Below are 18,452 nucleotides of genomic sequence, written 5' to 3'. Positions count from 1 at the left end.
AATACCATAAACCCTTGGGTGCTACTTGATCCTTCTTCTTAGTCAACTTTGGATACTTGCTCTTGTAGTGTCCAGTCTCCCTACACTCGGTATATAATGTGATTTTTATCTTTATAAATTGAAATTTTTATACCTTTGCTTGTAGGGGTAGCACATGACTCTTCTTCATTTGACCCAGAAGTAGAAGTTTCTTCTTTCTCCGGTGTCAAAGATTTACTCTCCCCCTTAATCCTTGAGGAATTTCCTCCTCAAATGTTGAACATTTTTCAACTTTCGAATTCTCTTCTTCTTGATCCAATGAGTCTCCGTTTTTGGATTTGTCTTGATTTGGCAAAGTAGAGGGATCTTCATGAAGCTTGGCCAATTTCCTCCATAACTCATTTGTATCCTTGTATTCTCTAATTTTACATAAAATAGAGCTTGGCAATACATTAATCAAAATTTTGGTTACCTTCTCATTGACCTTGCATCTCTTGATTTTCTCCTTGGCAATTTTGTCTTTGAACATCTTGGATCTTCAAAGCCCTCCATTAGAGTAAAGCATTGCTTTATCTCCATCATGAAATAGTTTTCAACCCTTGATTTCCAAAGATCAAAGCTTTCCAATCCAAATGATGGATGTGTCTGACTGTCGTATCCGAATTCATCTCAAAAATCCATTTGAAGTTAAGCTCCTTGATGATGAATCTTTAAGCGTTGAAACTAGGGTTTCACTTCAAACTTCTTCTTCTTCCTCTAGCTCATTGTTCTTTCGGCGATTAGTCCAGTAAAGAGTGGCATCGCTCTGATACCATTTGTTAGAACACTTTGGGAGCTAAAGGATGATGATTAGCTTAAATGGCTTTGTTGATAATGATTTGTAGTGGAAAACTTGAAGTAATGCTAACACCCTTGATTTTACTTGGTATCCACCTCCTTGAGATAAGTAATCCAAGGGTCCACTCTCCTCACTCATAGTACACTATGAAAAACCTCCTTTTAGAAGGCGGAGAAGCCTAGTATAAGTAAATACACAAGCAAATATTAGAAATAAATAAGAAATACAACAAGAACAAAAAAATAATTAAATACAACATTAAAGGACCTTTGCTCTTGATCTATTGTTGCTGTGGATTACCTTTTGATGCTTGGAAATGCAACAGCACTTCGCTCCAAGAATCACCAAGAACCGGGGGAGAAGTTTGGAGAAGAAGATCTCTTGATTTGAATCTTCGAACACCTTTATATCTCGCAGATTAAGGTTCCCAATCTATTGACCTTACTCTCAATTGATTGTCATGTCAGATCCAAATAAATCCTGTCGTCCAAACCTCGCAATGGTTCTTTTCTTCTTCTCTCAATCAATTAGTCAATCGATTACGAGACTTCTTAATCGATCACTCAATAGATTCAGAAGCCCACTGTTCACTCGTGAACTTCTCCCAATCGATCACCTGATCGATTCACTCTCGCGAGGAAGCTATTGTGCTTCGCGACATACTCCTCTTAATCGATCAGCTAATCGATCAATAACCCACTGTTTGTCACGAACTTCTTCTCCCAATCGATTACCTAATCGATTGGGATTAGCTTGATCGATTGCCCAATCGATCTGAGTTCTTTCTGTTTCATGAAGAAAGACTTTCAATCGATCATCTGATCAATTAGCTTTAACCCAATCGATTACCTAATCGATTAACCAACCCTAACTTGCTTAACCCAAGTTGCCCAACTTTTGATCAACCATGATTTGTTGGGACTTCTCCATCAAGTCCGGTCAACCTTTGACCCACTTGGATTTTGCCAACTTCCTATTGGACTTCTGATCACCAAGTGTGGTCCTCCTTGACCCACTTAGGTTTTCTTCTTACCTAACTACAGCTAGGACTTTTCTCTTGCCAACGTGCGGTCCTCCTTGACTTACTTAGGCTTTCCTTTACTAACGTGTGATTCTCCTTGACCCACTTGGACTTTCCTTTATCTAACCGCAGTTAGGACTTTATCTTACCAATGTGTAGCCCTCCCAGACCCACTTGGACTTCCCTTTTCCAACATGTCATCCTCCTTAACCTTTTTAGACTTTCCTTTGTCTAACCACAGTTAGAACTTTCCTTTACTAACATGCAATCCTCCTTAACCCACTTGGATTTTCCTTTGCTTAACCTCAATTAGGACTTTCCTTTGCTAACGTGCAGTCCTCCCAGACCCACTTGGACTTTCCTTTTCTAACGTGTCGTCCTCCTTAACCCACTTGAACTTTTCTTTGCCTAACCGCAGTTAGGACTTTCCTATATATAACTCTCAAGTTAGGCCTTTACACTTGCTTAATATTGAGTTAGGACTTTGTCAGTCAAGTATTCAGTCCTCCATGACATACTTGACTCTCATATCACATATCGTCAAATATCCTATCAACCTTTACCTATTTGACCCCATCTCACATATTATCTAAATATTGAAACTCAAGCTTGAATCCACTCGAGTTTAATTAAATTGGTCAATCTTGACCCGAGGACGATTGCACCAACAATCTCCCAATAGATTTTCCTCCAAATGGGGTGTGCAACAATGAGATGTTGAGCTTCTAGACCACCTGTTGCAAGCGCTTTCTGATTTACTCTGACGGCTAGTGGGAAAGTTTTGTGGGGTCAGACAGGTGACCCCAAATTCAGTGTTATCTGATTTATCATTTTTTAAAGTAAAAATATTCTAGTCCCCACATATTAACATAGTGAATATTTACATGAATATCTAATAGGTTTTGAGGTCGATTTTTAGTAGGTATAAAATACCTTATTGGATGTTTAACCTCTCATGCAAAAGACCGTTATGTTAGGGTAAAATATCCCTCATAATGTATCTACCTATATCTTGTCATAAAGTAAGTGATACTAGAGCATTTGGAATGTGTGATATCACTTTTTACTTCAAAAGGTATTTCTAATGGATAAATTTCTTTAATTGACAGTTCACCTAATAACTCTGGACCGATGGATCGTCCGCTGTGAGTACTTTCTGATTTATATTAATAGTCGGTGAGGAATTTTCATGGGGCCGGATCAGTCACCTCTAAAATTAGTTGGTATAAGTTAGATATATGATGTTAACCAAAAAAAAATAAAGGCATTCCCAACTCCAGGACAATGGTGACACTATAGAGCACATTCTTAGTTTCTCATGCATCTAAACATTGAGTTTTAGGTTCGATGAATTATCTAATGAATTTTTCTTAATGTACAGTTGACGTAAGAATATTGGATTCACCTCCTTTAAATATTTTTTAATTTATTCTAATGGTTGATAAAAAAAATTTTCATATAACCGAACCAATTATCTTAAAATTAATCGAAAACTGAATATTGGAAGTCAATTAGCAAAAATGAAGGCATTCCCGACCCAAAGGTTCAGAGAGAAGCAAAGCCACAGGAACTACAGTGGTTGGTATGTTTTAGTGACCTGAAACTTGCTTGAGTTGCATTAGCTTCTCGCTCTGAGATCGTTTTCTAGGTCTTACCTAGAGGTCCAGTCACATAATATGACGTGCAGATGAACATGATCGCTCAGGACCATACGATTAGCGACGGATTAAGAAATTAAAGATTAGCTGATGTTTTTTAAGTTGGTAATAGATATTAAATTTATAATCATTAATTATAAGCTTTATCTACTACATGAGTAAATCAGAGTGCTTACAGTGAACAGCCATCACCTCAAGTCAATTATCTATTCAGATAAATTTATTCTTTAATTCATAAACTATCCTTAGATAACTCAAAAATTAAGAAATACTCTTGTCATGTATCATTGTCCCGGAGGTGTTTGATTGTGGAATTGATGGATTTTAATGGGTTAAATTAAAATTTTATATAGATGATTGTAATTTTATTTTAATTGTACTATTAAAAAATATAAATATGAATACTTAATAGGACTGGGCTAGAGTGATAGCTCTGATCCATGCCGACTCAAGTGTCATACCTCAATGAATACCTTCTTGTGATTATTTTATTAGGTCATTTGATTGATTGTTGGAAATAATTTCCATCCTACTTGATATTTTATATGACTCGCCTAACTCACAAGATCTTTCTTTTACTTAGTCTATTTAGCCTCACTTGTCTACTAGCTTGCTTGCTCTAAGTGACTGGATTGCTCTAAGTGACTATTGGTTCATCTAGTTAGCTTGCCTTGCATGATAGGCTTGCTTGTCTAACCCACCGAATTTGTCTAGTCTGTCTCACACCCAATGGTGCTCCCCGGCTATAGTGTATTTTGTTGGTTCTCAAGTATCCACAACGATTCCAATTATGACGTACTATAAAATATTTTTCTCTAATGAATTGACAAATCTAGGGCCTTGATTCTTGGATAATGAGATGCTTCTATTTTTAAATTTACCTTCGTAACTAGTAGAAAAATTTAAGGACCAATCACATCCAAAATTAATGGGTTCCAAAAGCTAGAAACTTAAATAATCAAAAAATATATATATATTTTGTCACCCAATAACCCACCTGGCCAACCTAAGCAATTTAGTAACACAATCAACCTAATTGACTCATTCAATCGCACTGACTCAGGGCCCATTTGGTCTGAATGGACAGTCAAATAATTATATTTATTATTTAAAGAATAAAATAAATAAATAAATAAAATAATTATTTCTGTATAAGTTAGGGATAAACAATTCAATAGAAATTAGGTTTCATTTCCTATTAAATATGGAAATAATCCATAATAATCACAAAAAATGGAATAAATATTTCCATAAAAAACACACATGACACGTGCAAATTACACATCTTCAAAGAATATATGAGGATATTCATATTACACATTCACCATGTAGGTAGACAGGTATTTTCATTATTAACTCTGTACAGAGTGAAACCCACCAGAGAAGGTCATTCATTCCCTTACAGACATTAGTTTGTAATTTAATGATACAAAATCCATCAACTCCTAATTGCTACAAGTTACAGCCAACATAAGTGCCCTTCGAGTCAATTACCTGCACGTAGGCTTGTGAAGGCATTATTTCTTACATCATATCATTGAATTGGCATCACATCACATGAAGTCCATCGGATCGTTTGGAGAATGGACACTCGGTGTCTGACCATTGCAGGAACTTTGAGTTTTCGATGGATGTATGGGAGGAAGCTGCTGTGAGTGAGAATAGTAGTTTGATATAGACTGCTGAAACACTCCATTGAAGTGATCTCCGCTTGCATTTGGAACTTGTCCAGTTGCTATCCTAAGCCGCTGCACTTCTTCTCTTAAAGCTTCATTCAAAGCTGTGTGGGAAGGGATAAAAAAGATCATGATCAGGAATGTCTTGCATCCATACAGAGATCGAAATTAGAACCTTTCGGAAGCGTAAAAACTTGTTCTTAAGGATGTTAAGCTCCCAGCAACTGGTCAGGTTGGTGAAATTAACTATTGGACTTGAGAAAATTTTTGTTAGTAAATCTCCCAATTGACCATTAGAATTGATAAAGGAAATGATGATCTTACTAGATCACATTTTCTCAATAATAAAGTGACAATTAATTTCTACATACTGATCTTAAAAATCCTAAGGATTGCCTCTAGCATCTTTAGCCCCTACATCGATCAAATGGCATTGAGACCGCTGCACAATGCTGATTGAGTGTCAACCTCCCAATGATAGCATTGTCGGCCTTAAGCAAGTCCATGAGTAGGAATCTGGTAATGTCACACCAATGGGGCACCACCCTGAGTTTTGGCCGAGACTAGCCACTCCCTGAGATGCCGGTCAAGTGAATCAGTGTTATCACAACTAAGAAGAAGTCCACCATGAATCCAAGTTTAGAGAAGGCTGAATAAGACGATGTTACCATTGTGGTCTTGGTATCTAACAATATTCAACAAACGTACGCATGGGAGATCTCCACTGCGATGACCAATGTGTTATTCTACTCGGAAGATATCACCCAAGGTTTGTCTTCCAAGAAAATGTGAAGAACTCTGTTGACTCTGATCGCTTGACACCAATTTTGAGAATTTGTTTGGGCGTAGGCACACTGTTCACTCAATGAATCTCCTTTGACTATTGGTCGTCCAAAAATCATGCCTGCAATAGGCTGGTGGGGATCCAAGGTTTTGCATCACACCTCTCTCTCATGACCACCACAGACTTTAGCATGTGCCCTCAATGGATGAGCTTCTCAAAATCCACCTGCAATTGGTGGTATTCTTTCACGGTGTGGCTTGTGTCCTGATGATATCAATAATATTTTACAGGGCTTTGGTGTTACGAGGGAATCTTCAAAGGGGCATGCTACAAAAACAAGTTCTGATCCTTCTAAGAATTTTTTTCTTGGCCGGTGGTGAGAGAAGTGAACTTGATCGAGAAAATAGGTTCATGTCTTTCATGTTTGTTGTTCATGTCTTCTAACCTTCATTACTAAAATCCTCTAGGAAACTAGAAACTCGGACTTCGCTCCTTTTTCATCTCACGAGCTCACTTAGCCTCATCAAATTAAAGTGTGCATTTTATGAAATGGTATTAAACTCTAGGAAGATTGTGATGCACATCAAAGGTGAACTCGAATCCATCAGGCCAGTTATGGTGACCGTGAGAAAGATTTTGAAGTTCTTTCCATGTTTCAGTTTCCTTCCGCATCGAGTCTTCACACATAGTCTCTAAGAGAGACTCTTCTTCCCAGTGCTTGATGTTAAGCAAGTATGTGAATTCTTCTTCCAGTCAACATCCTGCAAAACGCTCAATGAATCTTCAAGTGAGTTGGGAGAAGATGAATGGCAACCCTTAGCAGGTCCATATACCACCATTATGCGACCCTTTTCAAGGTTGTTAAGAAAACTCAGCATGATAGGGTGGGACCTAAATTAGTGGATAGATATCTGGGTTCAAAAATTCCCTAGATGGTGCTCAATGTCAGTTGAGTCATTGTAAGATCAGAAGCATGCTAGGAATAGACTAAAACCACCTCTTTTGTCTGCTTGAAAAAAAAAAGGTTCCTTTATCCCATGACCCCATCTTCCTCCGACGATAACTCTTCCTTCTTCCTCTTCCATGGTGGCAAGAGACGCAGGAGGCATCGACCACCTCTTTTATGAGAGGTTTTCTTATGCCCAACCATAGGGTCCCTCTTAATATTGCATTCACGATCACCTCCAAGTGAGGTTGTCAAAGCATTCACAGTGCTCCTTAGGACCTCCGTATGTGCAATAGGTTGTAATCAGAGTGGTGAGGGATTGTATGGCTTTCAAACATGGACTTCATCACCATTTCAGGACAATTGTGGCAAAGACTATAGTGTGAGTATCAGCAAGACAACCAATAAGGGTGTCTGGACAAAGGGCAGGGCACAATAAGTCAAGGCTCTAAGGACCACAAGGGTGTTTGGGATTCTAAAATGGTGTATCCACTATTCGTCCTTTATTCCATCGGATTTCATCTTATCAATAAGGTCCTCCTATTGTCAATGTTAATGATTATGGTGGTAGGGGATGGTCTGAATCATTTGGCAATCCAATTTAGTTGGTCTAAGTAATTCAATGAGAAAACAGTTTGAATGAGTAGTTCAACACATTATCGAAAAGGTTGAGTCCAAGGGAATTAAGTCCTGTAGTGGAAGACCCGGATCAAGGCGAACTGAACCGGAGCAGAGGGTCCGGACCGAAAAAGTCAACTCTGTTGACTTTCTTGGTCCGGACGCCTGGAACTAGTCTGGGGCGCCCGAAACCCTTCTGGGCGCCCGGACATGGATATTATCCAAATCGCGGTCAAACGCGATCTATGCGAGAAGGGATAAAGTTGTATCCCTTCCCAGGCGCCTGGAACCCTTCCAGGCGCCCCAACCAAGACTATAAGAAGCTCAATAACTCAAACAATTAGCATTTACAACACTTGTACGCTTACTTTAGAGTTTAGCTTCTATTTTTCTGTGTGTCATTGCTGTACGAGGCTTCTCCGCTTGAAGGAGATACTAGTGCGACACATTCCTTGGATTAACAACCTCTCCGGTTGTAACCAAGTTAACCTTTTGCCTCCTCTTTTAGTTTATTGCTTTTATTTACTTTATGCAAGTGTTATTCTGAGAGTTCGAGAAGGGTAATTTTCTTTTACTTTTGCAGGGCTATTCAACCCCCCTTCTAGTCGACCAACGCGAACCAACAAGTGGTATCAGAGCGAGGACGCTTCAGGAGGACTAACCGCCGAACGAAGCACCGAATTAATGGTCGGACCAAGCATCTACCCGCCGAAATTCGAAGGGGAATTCGCTAGCTGGAAAAAGCGAATGCAGGTATTTTTCAAGACAGACTTTGATTTACTTTTAATTATGAAATTCGGTTTTGTAGCACCGGAGGGCAAAGAAAAATACAAGTGGACGAAAAAAGAGCAGGCCGACTACATGGCAAACGGCAAGGCAGAATTCCATCTGCTGAGCGTTCTTCCGCCACAAGAAGTCAACTGGATCGGCAACTACCACTCAGCAAAGGAACTATGGGAAAAATTCCTTGAGCTGCACAAAGGAACGTCTGAAGTGAAGTGATAACTATGATTTTGCTATATTATTTTTAATCATAATGCATATTTTTATTGGTCTATTCATAGCTTAATCTCACATTTATATCATATTTCATAATTGCATATAATTTTGGACCTAATTGCAAATTAGCTTATTTTCATGGTATTTGATGTTAATATTTTATTATTATTTTGTAGGCATCAAAAGAGTCATGGACCCGATCAGATCAGGCCACATTTGGGCTCAAATCTAGGGTTAAACAAGGCGATCAAGCTTTGGATCGATTTGGACTGTCCATTGAAGATTGGAGAGATCTGAGCCATCCATCAAGCATTTGGTCCATCCGACCTAATGGGGAGTAGATCTGGACTGTAGATGAAGATCAATACTGTTGGATCAGATTTTAGGCTATCTTCCACCATTGATCAAGCTCCGAGAAATCTCAACCGTCCGATCAGATTTGGGAGGATTTAAATAGCCGCGAGAAGCTACAGTGAAGCTGGGCTTGGCGTTTTCGCGACTACAGTATCTTTTTCTCCGCGACGCCGAGTTCTCGTTCCACAATTCATATCCGACAGCAGACTTTCTTCTCCGACGACGATCCTGAGCTGCCGGCGCCCATCTTCCGAGATCGGAGAGTGCTAAAAGGAGGTTTCTCGGCACAACTTGGAGTCTGTTTCATCGCCGCGATCCTGTGAGAGGGAGGTTTCTCGATCAGCGATCTTCGCATCCACCAGAGCTCGAAGGGAGGTTTCTAAGAGTCTCTGATCATCTTTCCAATCTCCATTCCACAGCAAAACTTGGACGATGTAGCCATTCAATCCGATTTGTGAATTTACAAATTCATGCTCTGTTCTTTGTTTGATGGGGTTACCAGCCGGATGTGAGTTTGAGGGGAGGTTTCTAAGAGCTGTGATTGTTCTCTGGTGATGGTTGGGAGCTTAGTTGATTGTTTGTTGGATGTTGGAGGGGAGGTTTCCAAAGACATATCTGTTGACAACAGATTGATGAAGTTTGGTTACGATTTGGGTTTGTGGAATGTTTAGGGTTTTAGGTTTCTTTGTTTTGACTTTGAATTGTTCATGTTCATGCTCAAATCTTCAGATCTGAAACTTTCTTTTGCAATTCCAATTTCTGTTTGAGATTTTGTATTTCTGATTTCAAATTCTTGCTTTCAAACTCGGACCTACTGTACTCTGGCAAATGATCTTTGTTCTGTTAGGTTTATTTTGCAATACTGATACTGATAGTTTTAGGCTTTTGTGATCTAGTTAGTAATCCTTTGTTCTGATTTAGATCTTTATACTTGTAATCTTGCTTGAATGAAGATTGATAAACTCTAGCTATGATTGTTACCTCTGTTTGGTATAATTTTGTTTGAGCTTACGATTTACTTGTTAAGTTTGATTGTGGATGTGAATTGAAGGGTTGATGATTGATTTTCTTGATTAAATAGTGCATTTAAATCTGAATTTAATTGAAACTAACTTTGTGAGAACGAAATTGTGTTGTGAATCCTTCTCTGATTTCATAAATGGTTTTATTAGATGAATCCAAATTGTGTGTGAATCAAGTGGAAAAGCATAATAAACCTTGATGATGTAATAATTTCATTTGAATCAATTCTCGAGCACTCACGCATTTACTAGTTACCCTTGAAAAAATACAACTTGGGACTCCTTACTACAACATTTGTCTTAATCTTAATGAGTTTCAATTTTAATTAATTTGGAGCGCCTCGTGACATGCAAAAAGGCCGACACCATCAAGCTCGCAAGACGGGATTTACTTCGCAACCAGCTCACCAGCATGCGACTTGAAGAAAATGAAACAACCGCACATCTGCACTCAAAGATTAAGGAAATCATCACCGGACTTTCGAATCTCGGAGAAAAAATAAGTAGCTGAGATTCGCTAAGGTACGCACTCAATTCATTTCCTAGAAATTCAAAATGGACATCACTAGTAGATGCCTTTTATATTTCGAAAGACTTATAAAAAATTACATTAGAAGGATTATTTTCCACATTTGCAGTACATGAATCAAGATGTACAAGTACGAAGGAGCACAAGCAAAACATCGCCCTCAAAGTATCGAGAGACGAATATGAGTCAGAGTCTTCTCTCGACGACGAGGAAATGATTATGATGGTAAGACACTTTAAGAAGTTATGTAATTATAGAAAAACTAACAATTCGCAGGTAGAAATTAAAGGACGATCCGCTGCTACCACTTCAACGAAGAAGGGCACGTCAAGGACAACTGTCCCAAGGTAAAGAACAAGGACAAAGACAAAGGCAAGAAGTCTGTCCAAACAAACAAGCGCAAGGTCTTAAAGGTGACGTGGGACGATACGTCGTCCGAATCGGAAGTCGAGGTCTTCTCCGGACTTGCATTAATGGCAAGTCATCAAGACGAGGACTACGATTCAAGCTCGTCCGAAATGAGCATCGATGAAGAGGGAGATATTTCGGAAGAAAGCAGCAGTTCAGGGGGAGACACGGATAACGAGATCGATAAGGTAAGTCAGGTACGGTCTCTTCCTCCCGATAAACTCTATAAGTTTGTTAAATTGTTAACTAAAGTCTGTTGCAAGTTAGAAAAGGAAATTAAAAATTTAAAAGTAATTCTAGCTAAGTCTTGCCCATTAGAAGAGTTAGACAAATTAAAGTTAGAAAATAAAAATTTGAAAAGACAAATAGATTCTTTAAAAAATCATGCATGTTCCCATAATACAAATTTTAGAAAATACAACAATTTAAATTGGTATTTTAGATATCACCAGGGACAAATTAGAAATATTTCAAAAATGTATGCCCCTAAGAAATTTTTAATTAATCCAGTAGGCTGAAATCTATATTAGGTTCCAAAGTCTTATTTAACTTGAATTATTAATTAGATTTAGCACTTTCAGCGAGAAAATTAAACAGTTAATTTTTTTATGAGGCTCAATAACCAAGAAGGCCTAGTGTCTCGCCACTATCGGGAAGCCAAAATATTGAAATGAAATGTTTAATTAATTTTCTGATAAAGCATTAAAGGTAAAATTAAATAATGCTTTAGAAAGTCTTTCAAATATTTTTTTTGGAAATAAAAAAAAATGCTTAGAAAAATTTTCTTGCTTAAGTTTTCTGCTTAGAAAATTCTCAAAAATAATTTTAATTGTAAAAACTTAGAAATTTTTCAAAATATTTTTTTATGCAAAATTGTCTAACTTAGATTTTTTTTTTCTAACTTAGAAATTTTCTTTGAGATTTTCCTTTACTTAGAAATGTTTTCTAAAAATCATTGAAATAATTTTCAAAATTTTCTAAGTTTTAACCTTTAGATTTTCCTTGCAACCCCATTTTTTATGTGATCAAAGGGGGAGAAGGAAAAGTATAAGTCTAGGGGGAGGCTACAATTTTTCTATCCTTTTGCACTTTATTGCAATATTAGTTATTTTATTTTTATATTTATTTACCCTACCTTAACTTGGGTTGCTCACATCAAAAAGGGGAAGATTGTTGGAGCCCCAAGGTTGTTTTGATGTGATCAACAAGTTAAGTTAGGTCCTGTGGTGTTTTAACCTTGTGTCTAAGTGTGCAGGAGCTTAAGAGCACAGGAGTCGAGCAAAAGACGCAGCTAGCGAGAAGGACGACACAGGAAAGAACCGACGGGCTTGATGCGTCCGAGGGACGAGGTGTTGCGGAAGAGTACGCGGGCGGACGAGAAGGAGGCATGCGGCGTTTCCGAGGGACGAGAAGTCGGAGCGGAAGGTTGCTCGAGAAGGTCGGAAATTGGGTTCGGGTGAGCCCTATTCCGAATGGTCGAGATCACCCAAGCAAACAGAGCCGGAGCGGAAGACCCGGACCGAGGCGAACTAAACCGGAGCAGAGGGCCCAGATCGAGAAAGTCAACTCTGTTGACTTTCTTAGTCCGGACGCCCGGACCTGGATATTATTTAGATCGCGGTTAAACGCGATCTATGCAAGAAGGGATAAAGTTTTATCCCATCTCAGGCGCCTGGAACACTTGCAGACGCCCCGGCCAAGGCTATAAATATAACGTTGGTCCAAGAAGTTCAATAACTCAAGCAATTAGCATTTCCAACACTTGTACGCTTTCTTTAGAGTTTAGCTTCTATTTTTCTGTGCGTCATTGATGTAAAAGGCTTCTCCGCCTGAAGGAGATACTAGTGCGACACATTCCTTGGATTAACAACCTCCCCGGTTGTAACCAAGTAAACCCTTTGCCTCCTCTTTTAGTTTATTGCTTTTATTTACTTTATGCAAGTGTTATTCTGAGAGTTCAAGAAGAGTAGTTTTCTTTTACTTTTGCAGGGCTATTCAACCCCCCTTCTAGTCGGCCAACGCGAACCAACAAAAACATGTCGATTGGAAGAGGGAGAGTTGATGGACTTGTAGGTCCAACCAAGAGTTGTTCCCTTCTTATAGACACTATATAGGCCAAGGTTGTAGTTTCACTAGGACCGTTTCATGCTCCCCCAAGGATTACTCCTACTTGCAATCCATACACAAGAACTATAGTTGTGAGCTAATGAAATGGTCCACCAATGTGACAAGGAGAGGTAGATGCAACCATCCCATGGTTTGGCAATGGCACAAGTTTCCAATGTTACTTGTGTGGCAAAAGGCGATTCACTTGCCCCCAACACCCACGCCAATTCGTCCCTAGGCCAACACGGAGGAGGTAAATCATAGATGACTACTATTCATTAGTGCAAGTGACCAAGGCATGAGGGAGGGCATACTCAGATGCGCCGAGTTTTGACCCTAAGACCTCATGTGACAACACCTCATGCCTCAACCACCACACCGCCCTGAGGGGACAAGTTTCCAATGTTACTTGTATCATATGATTGTTGCATCTATTAGGTTCAATGGAGCATGATCTACAAAGGGGAGAATGATTCTTGACTATCAAGGATCAGCATGTCATTCAAGTGAAGAAGTCGTTGCAATTAAAGCTATGTCTCACTACCAACTCAACTGTTGACATTTGGTTGTGCTAGCTAGTTGGTTAAGAAAAATATAACCGGTTTTGATACCGTGTTAAAAAAAATAAGAAAAAGGATGTTTTTATTAGGAAATTCATTCTCATACATATTAATATGTATATTAATAAAATCTGAGGAACGAATTTCTTCAATGTTTTAGACAACAATTTGTGGAGTCAATTGAGAGATTTGATTGATGTCTTTCTTCCATTTCATTTTAGAGAACTAGAGATTCCAACTACAAAGAAGTAACTAGATTCTTTCCATAGTTGTGAAAAGCGCACGTCGCCTAGGCACAAGGCGCAGCCAAGCGCGTCATTTGCACTTGGGCAATGACCTAGGTGCAGTACTTAGGGGTGTCAAAATTGAACCCGACCCGATGACTTGACTCAACCCGAAAAAAATCAAATTTGTATTGGGGGTTTTCAGGTTTGGGGCGGGTTCGGATCGGAGATTTTCGGGTCGAATTTAGATTGACCCAGATTGAGCCGAATTTAGCTTTTAGTGAGGTTTTTTTGGATTAAATTAAATTAAATTTTATTTTGAAAATTAAGATGCTTTGATGTATATCACTATCAATGTTAGTATAATAATGATGGAGTATTAGATAAAAGTGAATAATTATCGAGAAAATAGCCAAAAAAAATTATTTTTTTAATCAGGTTATTCAGGTTGGGCTCGACTTAGTCGAATTTAGGTTTAGGGGTTTCAGGTTGTATTCTTCATATCACGTTTGGGTTGGATTTTTTTTATAATTTTTTTTTCAACCCGACCCAAGCCAAACCTGACCCATCTGAATTAGCACCCCTAGCAGTACTTGAATGAAGAGCGCTTAAACATACGCCTTTTGAGAGGTTAAGGCATGATTTTCCTAGCCTTATTGAAGTTTTAAATATAGACGGTTCATTAGTAAAAGTTCTTTGTTTGGTTGACTAGGGAAAAAAACCTGCAATGGGATGCGTTTACGAGGCAATGGATAGGGCTAAGGAAGCTATTGATGCCTCATTCCATAGCAATGAAGATAAGTAATTAAATATTTTTGACATCATTGAAAAAAGATGGTCGATACAACTCCATCGACCTTTGTATGCAGCTAGTCATTTTTAAACCCCAAAGTTCTTCTATTCGGATTCTAAAATACAAAATGACATAGAAGTTGTGATGGGTTTGTATAAGTGTGATGTGTGAAGGTGATGAACTACAAATTAAAATCACGTATCAACTACCAATGTATAAAAGGGCTAAAGGATTTTTGGAATGCCCATGGCCATTAGACAAAGAACCAAAGAGTCGCTAGGTGATCATTTTTTTTCCTTAACATATTATAGGTAATGTTATTTGAAACGACAATTGATTAAAGGATGCATTTAAAGTTGCAAAATTCTCAAAAGGCACAACGCACTTTTAAATTTCCCAAAGGGCGCACTTGTTTCTTATTTTACCCCTCCCGCCAACTACGGTGCTGTATTTAAAGAACGCACCACTGTGGTGCTGATTTTAAGTACCACAGTGGTGCTGATTTTTGAAAATCAACACCACGTTGAAGAGGAGGAAGAAATGAGTGGTACTGTTCTATGAGAACTAAGAGAAGAACTTCTACAAATCAACTTATCGATGAAGAGGAAGAAATGAGTCTTGCGGAAACCTAGAAGATGATGAAGATTTAGATATTTGAAGTTTGTTTTTTCTTTAATTTGAAGTTTGATTTTGATTATGCAGATAAACTATTTTAATATTAAAATATTAGTGAATTTTATATTTACATTATTGTTTAATATTTTATGGACTATAGTGAAATTCCCTATATGTGTTTGAATGGTAGAAATTTATACCCAAAGCACCTTACTTCAATAAGGCATATGCCTCACCTTATGTCTAGCGCCTCAGGCCCCACAGCACTTGTGTGCTTTTGGGCGCCTCCTGCCGTAAATAACTATGTCTTTCATATCCATTAGTGTGTTGTCGGCTTTGTCAACTTCAAATAGCCCTAGATTAGAACAGCTTTTGAGGAGTTTGGGTCCTGGATGCACTAGCGCTCAACACATTGAAGGAGTGCTTGCCAAGGTTTCTCAGCCTAGTATCCCACACCTCGCTTTTATAATATCCACATATTCCACTGGCCTTGCAGACATGGTCTCAGCACACCCATCTTATATGCCTCTTTCATGACATGCTTTTGTTCCAGTTAGAAAACAAAGTGAAGAAAAGAGAAAGGGAGGAAAGTTGTAGGAACAGCTTTTATGTCCTCACCTAGTTCATTAGATTGATTATTAGCCAGGTGAAAATAGGAAAGTGGGGAAGAGGATAAAGGATGGTAAAGTGTCAACTAACTGAAATTGCAACAGTGCCCATTATAGCCTATGTGCTTACTATTATAGTAATGCAACTGGGTAGGCTTTTAACATCCCACTCTTAAAAAACTGAATTTCAAGGATGAAATATGTTGAGCCACTTAAAACCTCCATCAAACAGACACAAAAGTAAAGTTATTAAACTCCTATCTGTTTTTTGTCACCATAGATGGTAAGTTTGTGGTAAAGGAAAACCATCATGAATTGTAGTTAGCATACTTCCTGAATGGCCATCATTTATACTGAAGAGCATAGGAAAAAAAACATGTAAGTTGATCTTGCATTGTGTGAGAAGAAAGCAAATCTTAGGATATGATGATAGTAATTCTTAAGTATTGTGTGAGAAGAAAACTGCATGTTAGAAAGCTTTGGACTACCTTCAATGTTCTTTTGCAGGGTGATAATAAGAAAATTCGTCCCTTTGCAGTATAAAATCAATCAAAAAAAAAATCCTATGTTTATGAGATGAGCCATATTATATAATGCACTTGAGGAAATAACAAGGCATCCTAAATATATTTCTTAATATTTTTTAAGTTAGGGAGAGGAAGCAAAAATAATAATTCATGCCGTCTAGTTATTCCTTTAGTAACTTGAAGCTACCATGTGATTTCTTGATATCAATGTATTTCCTAAATTTAGAAGATTACAATGGCACACTTGAATCTTTTGGCAAGAGTTATTTGCCAGTAGTACCTTTGACAACTAAACTAAACTCTTCTGCCCATTTAATAAAAATCATAACTAGAAATTGCTAATGTGTTTCAAAGCCCCAAAAAAAAAGGAAAAAAAAAAAGTAGAAGAAAATATAAATCTGAGCATGAAAGCATACCATCACGAAGTTGAGCCTGTTGTTCCATAGCCTGCAACCGCAACTTGAGCTCCCTATTCTCAGTGGTCAAATCAGTGGTATCTCTCTGCATTATTAAAAAAATCAAGTCGCTCATCTCTCTTATTTCAGATACTTACAACAAATAGAACAATGTGAACAAAGAAATTTTGGTTTTTTAATCTTGTGAAAACATCACGACTCAATTTTACTTTCATAGGATGCTTGCCTAGGACCAAAAAACACTTAAATTTTCATGATGATTTGAAAAGTTTAAGTGGTATCGAATGGTGAGCTCTAGTTCAAACCTGAAAAACCGTGAGCTGTGCAGATAGTGTAGTTGCCTCAGTCTGAAGTGTTTGCACCTTCCGTTCAAGTTCACCTGTGTAACGGACTTTCCTTTCCTTAGAACGCGCAGCAGATTGTCTGTTCGCAAGGATCCTGTAGCAAGAATTAGACAAAGAAAAAAAAAACTTTTACACGGCGAGATCAAAGAAAAAGGCTAAAAGAGATTAGAATAAAGTGAACAAAATTAGTATACTCAGTTGAACAGATAAAGCTAACCAATGAACAAAAAAATACATTAAAAAGGAGGAAAAATTCACATTTGAGAACAGCCGAAAGGTGAAGGACCAAACATAGCTGAAAAAAGAGGTGGAAAAGAAGGATAATCGAATGAGAATAGTCAAAACAAATCCTATTTGAAGTCGAAACAGAAAGTAGCAAACGATCGAACCTAAAGATCAAATTGCACGTTATTGCTAAAGGAGTTGAATTATTGTAAGGAATAAAAGGGGCAGATGGAAAGAGGAGAAAAAGATGGTGCCTTTTTGCCCTTCTGGGGTCGAGGAGGGCCAGCTCCGCGAGCTTATCAGCCGGCATGGCCTTCTTCGCATAATCTGATAGAAGCGACGCCGAGTCTTCCTCGAATGACGAGATCGACCCATCCATGGAGCCGCTCCGCCGATGGTGCCCTTTCCTTTCTTGTCCCCCTTCGTAGCTGCCACCGGCCTGGAACCCCAGCCCCTCGAAGAGCGCGGTATCCACCGACAAGCTCCTCAGGTGAGCCCCCGGGACCGGCCTCGTCGACGGCGCCGCCGGGTGATCCACCGCTCCATGCTCCGCTATGAGCGCTCCGGAGCTGCCCGCCTCGCAGCCTCCTGACACGTTGTCGTCCGAGAGGGAGGGGAAGTCCAAGTCGGAAACCCCGAAGTCTGGGTCGGTGTCGAAGAGCAGGTCGTCGGGGAGGCTGAGGAAAGTCTCGGAGATGGCCCGACGGTGAGCTCCTCCGCCGCCGCCGCCGCCGCTGCGAGGGTTCGGCATAGGGATCTGCCCGAAGCGGTGGCCGAAGGCCGAAGGCGCCAGCGGTGGACCTCCCGTCTCCATGGCCGCGCACCTACCAGTCGGAGTGACGGACGCCGCTTGTCAAAGAAACAAAGACATGGCAGGCGGAAACGCGTCCTCAGTCAAAGGAATACGCCGCACCCGACGGGCGAAGTCATAGAGTTGGAAATATAAAGCCTGGGCACCGCAACTTGCATCCCCGTTGCTTACTCACTCACTCATTGGTCAACTTATAAGGACCCCACGGCTTGTCTTGGAGACTTCACTGGTGGCGGTCTAGGTGTAACCGTAGGAAATCAAATAATTTAATTCCGGAGATAAAAAAAAAAAATAAGGGCAAAGAATAAAGAAATATATCCTTTTTTATTAAATTTATTTTTTAATTTATCATACATTTACTATTCCATTTTGAATATTAAAATATCATTAA

At 39.0% G+C, this 18,452-nt stretch overlaps 1 protein-coding gene across 1 annotated transcript; it reads right to left on the bottom strand.

The window, feature by feature from the left end:
• Nucleotides 1–4,760: 4,760 nt before the first annotated feature.
• LOC122021860 (transcription factor VIP1-like) lies at nucleotides 4,761–18,177 on the bottom strand. Its single transcript, XM_042580034.1, has 4 exons — nucleotides 17,505–18,177; nucleotides 16,987–17,119; nucleotides 16,682–16,766; nucleotides 4,761–5,276 (listed from the first exon to the last, which is right to left on the bottom strand). The coding sequence occupies exons 1-4, from the start codon at nucleotides 18,062–18,064 to the stop codon at nucleotides 5,050–5,052; spliced, it is 1,005 nt and encodes a 334-aa protein (XP_042435968.1). The 5' UTR covers nucleotides 18,065–18,177; the 3' UTR covers nucleotides 4,761–5,049.
• Between the last annotated feature and the right edge of the window lie 275 nt (nucleotides 18,178–18,452).

Source organism: Zingiber officinale, chromosome 9A (assembly GCF_018446385.1).
Source record: "Zingiber officinale cultivar Zhangliang chromosome 9A, Zo_v1.1, whole genome shotgun sequence".
Lineage (NCBI taxonomy): Eukaryota > Viridiplantae > Streptophyta > Magnoliopsida > Zingiberales > Zingiberaceae > Zingiber > Zingiber officinale.
This window is presented reverse-complemented; position numbering and strand designations above follow the sequence as displayed.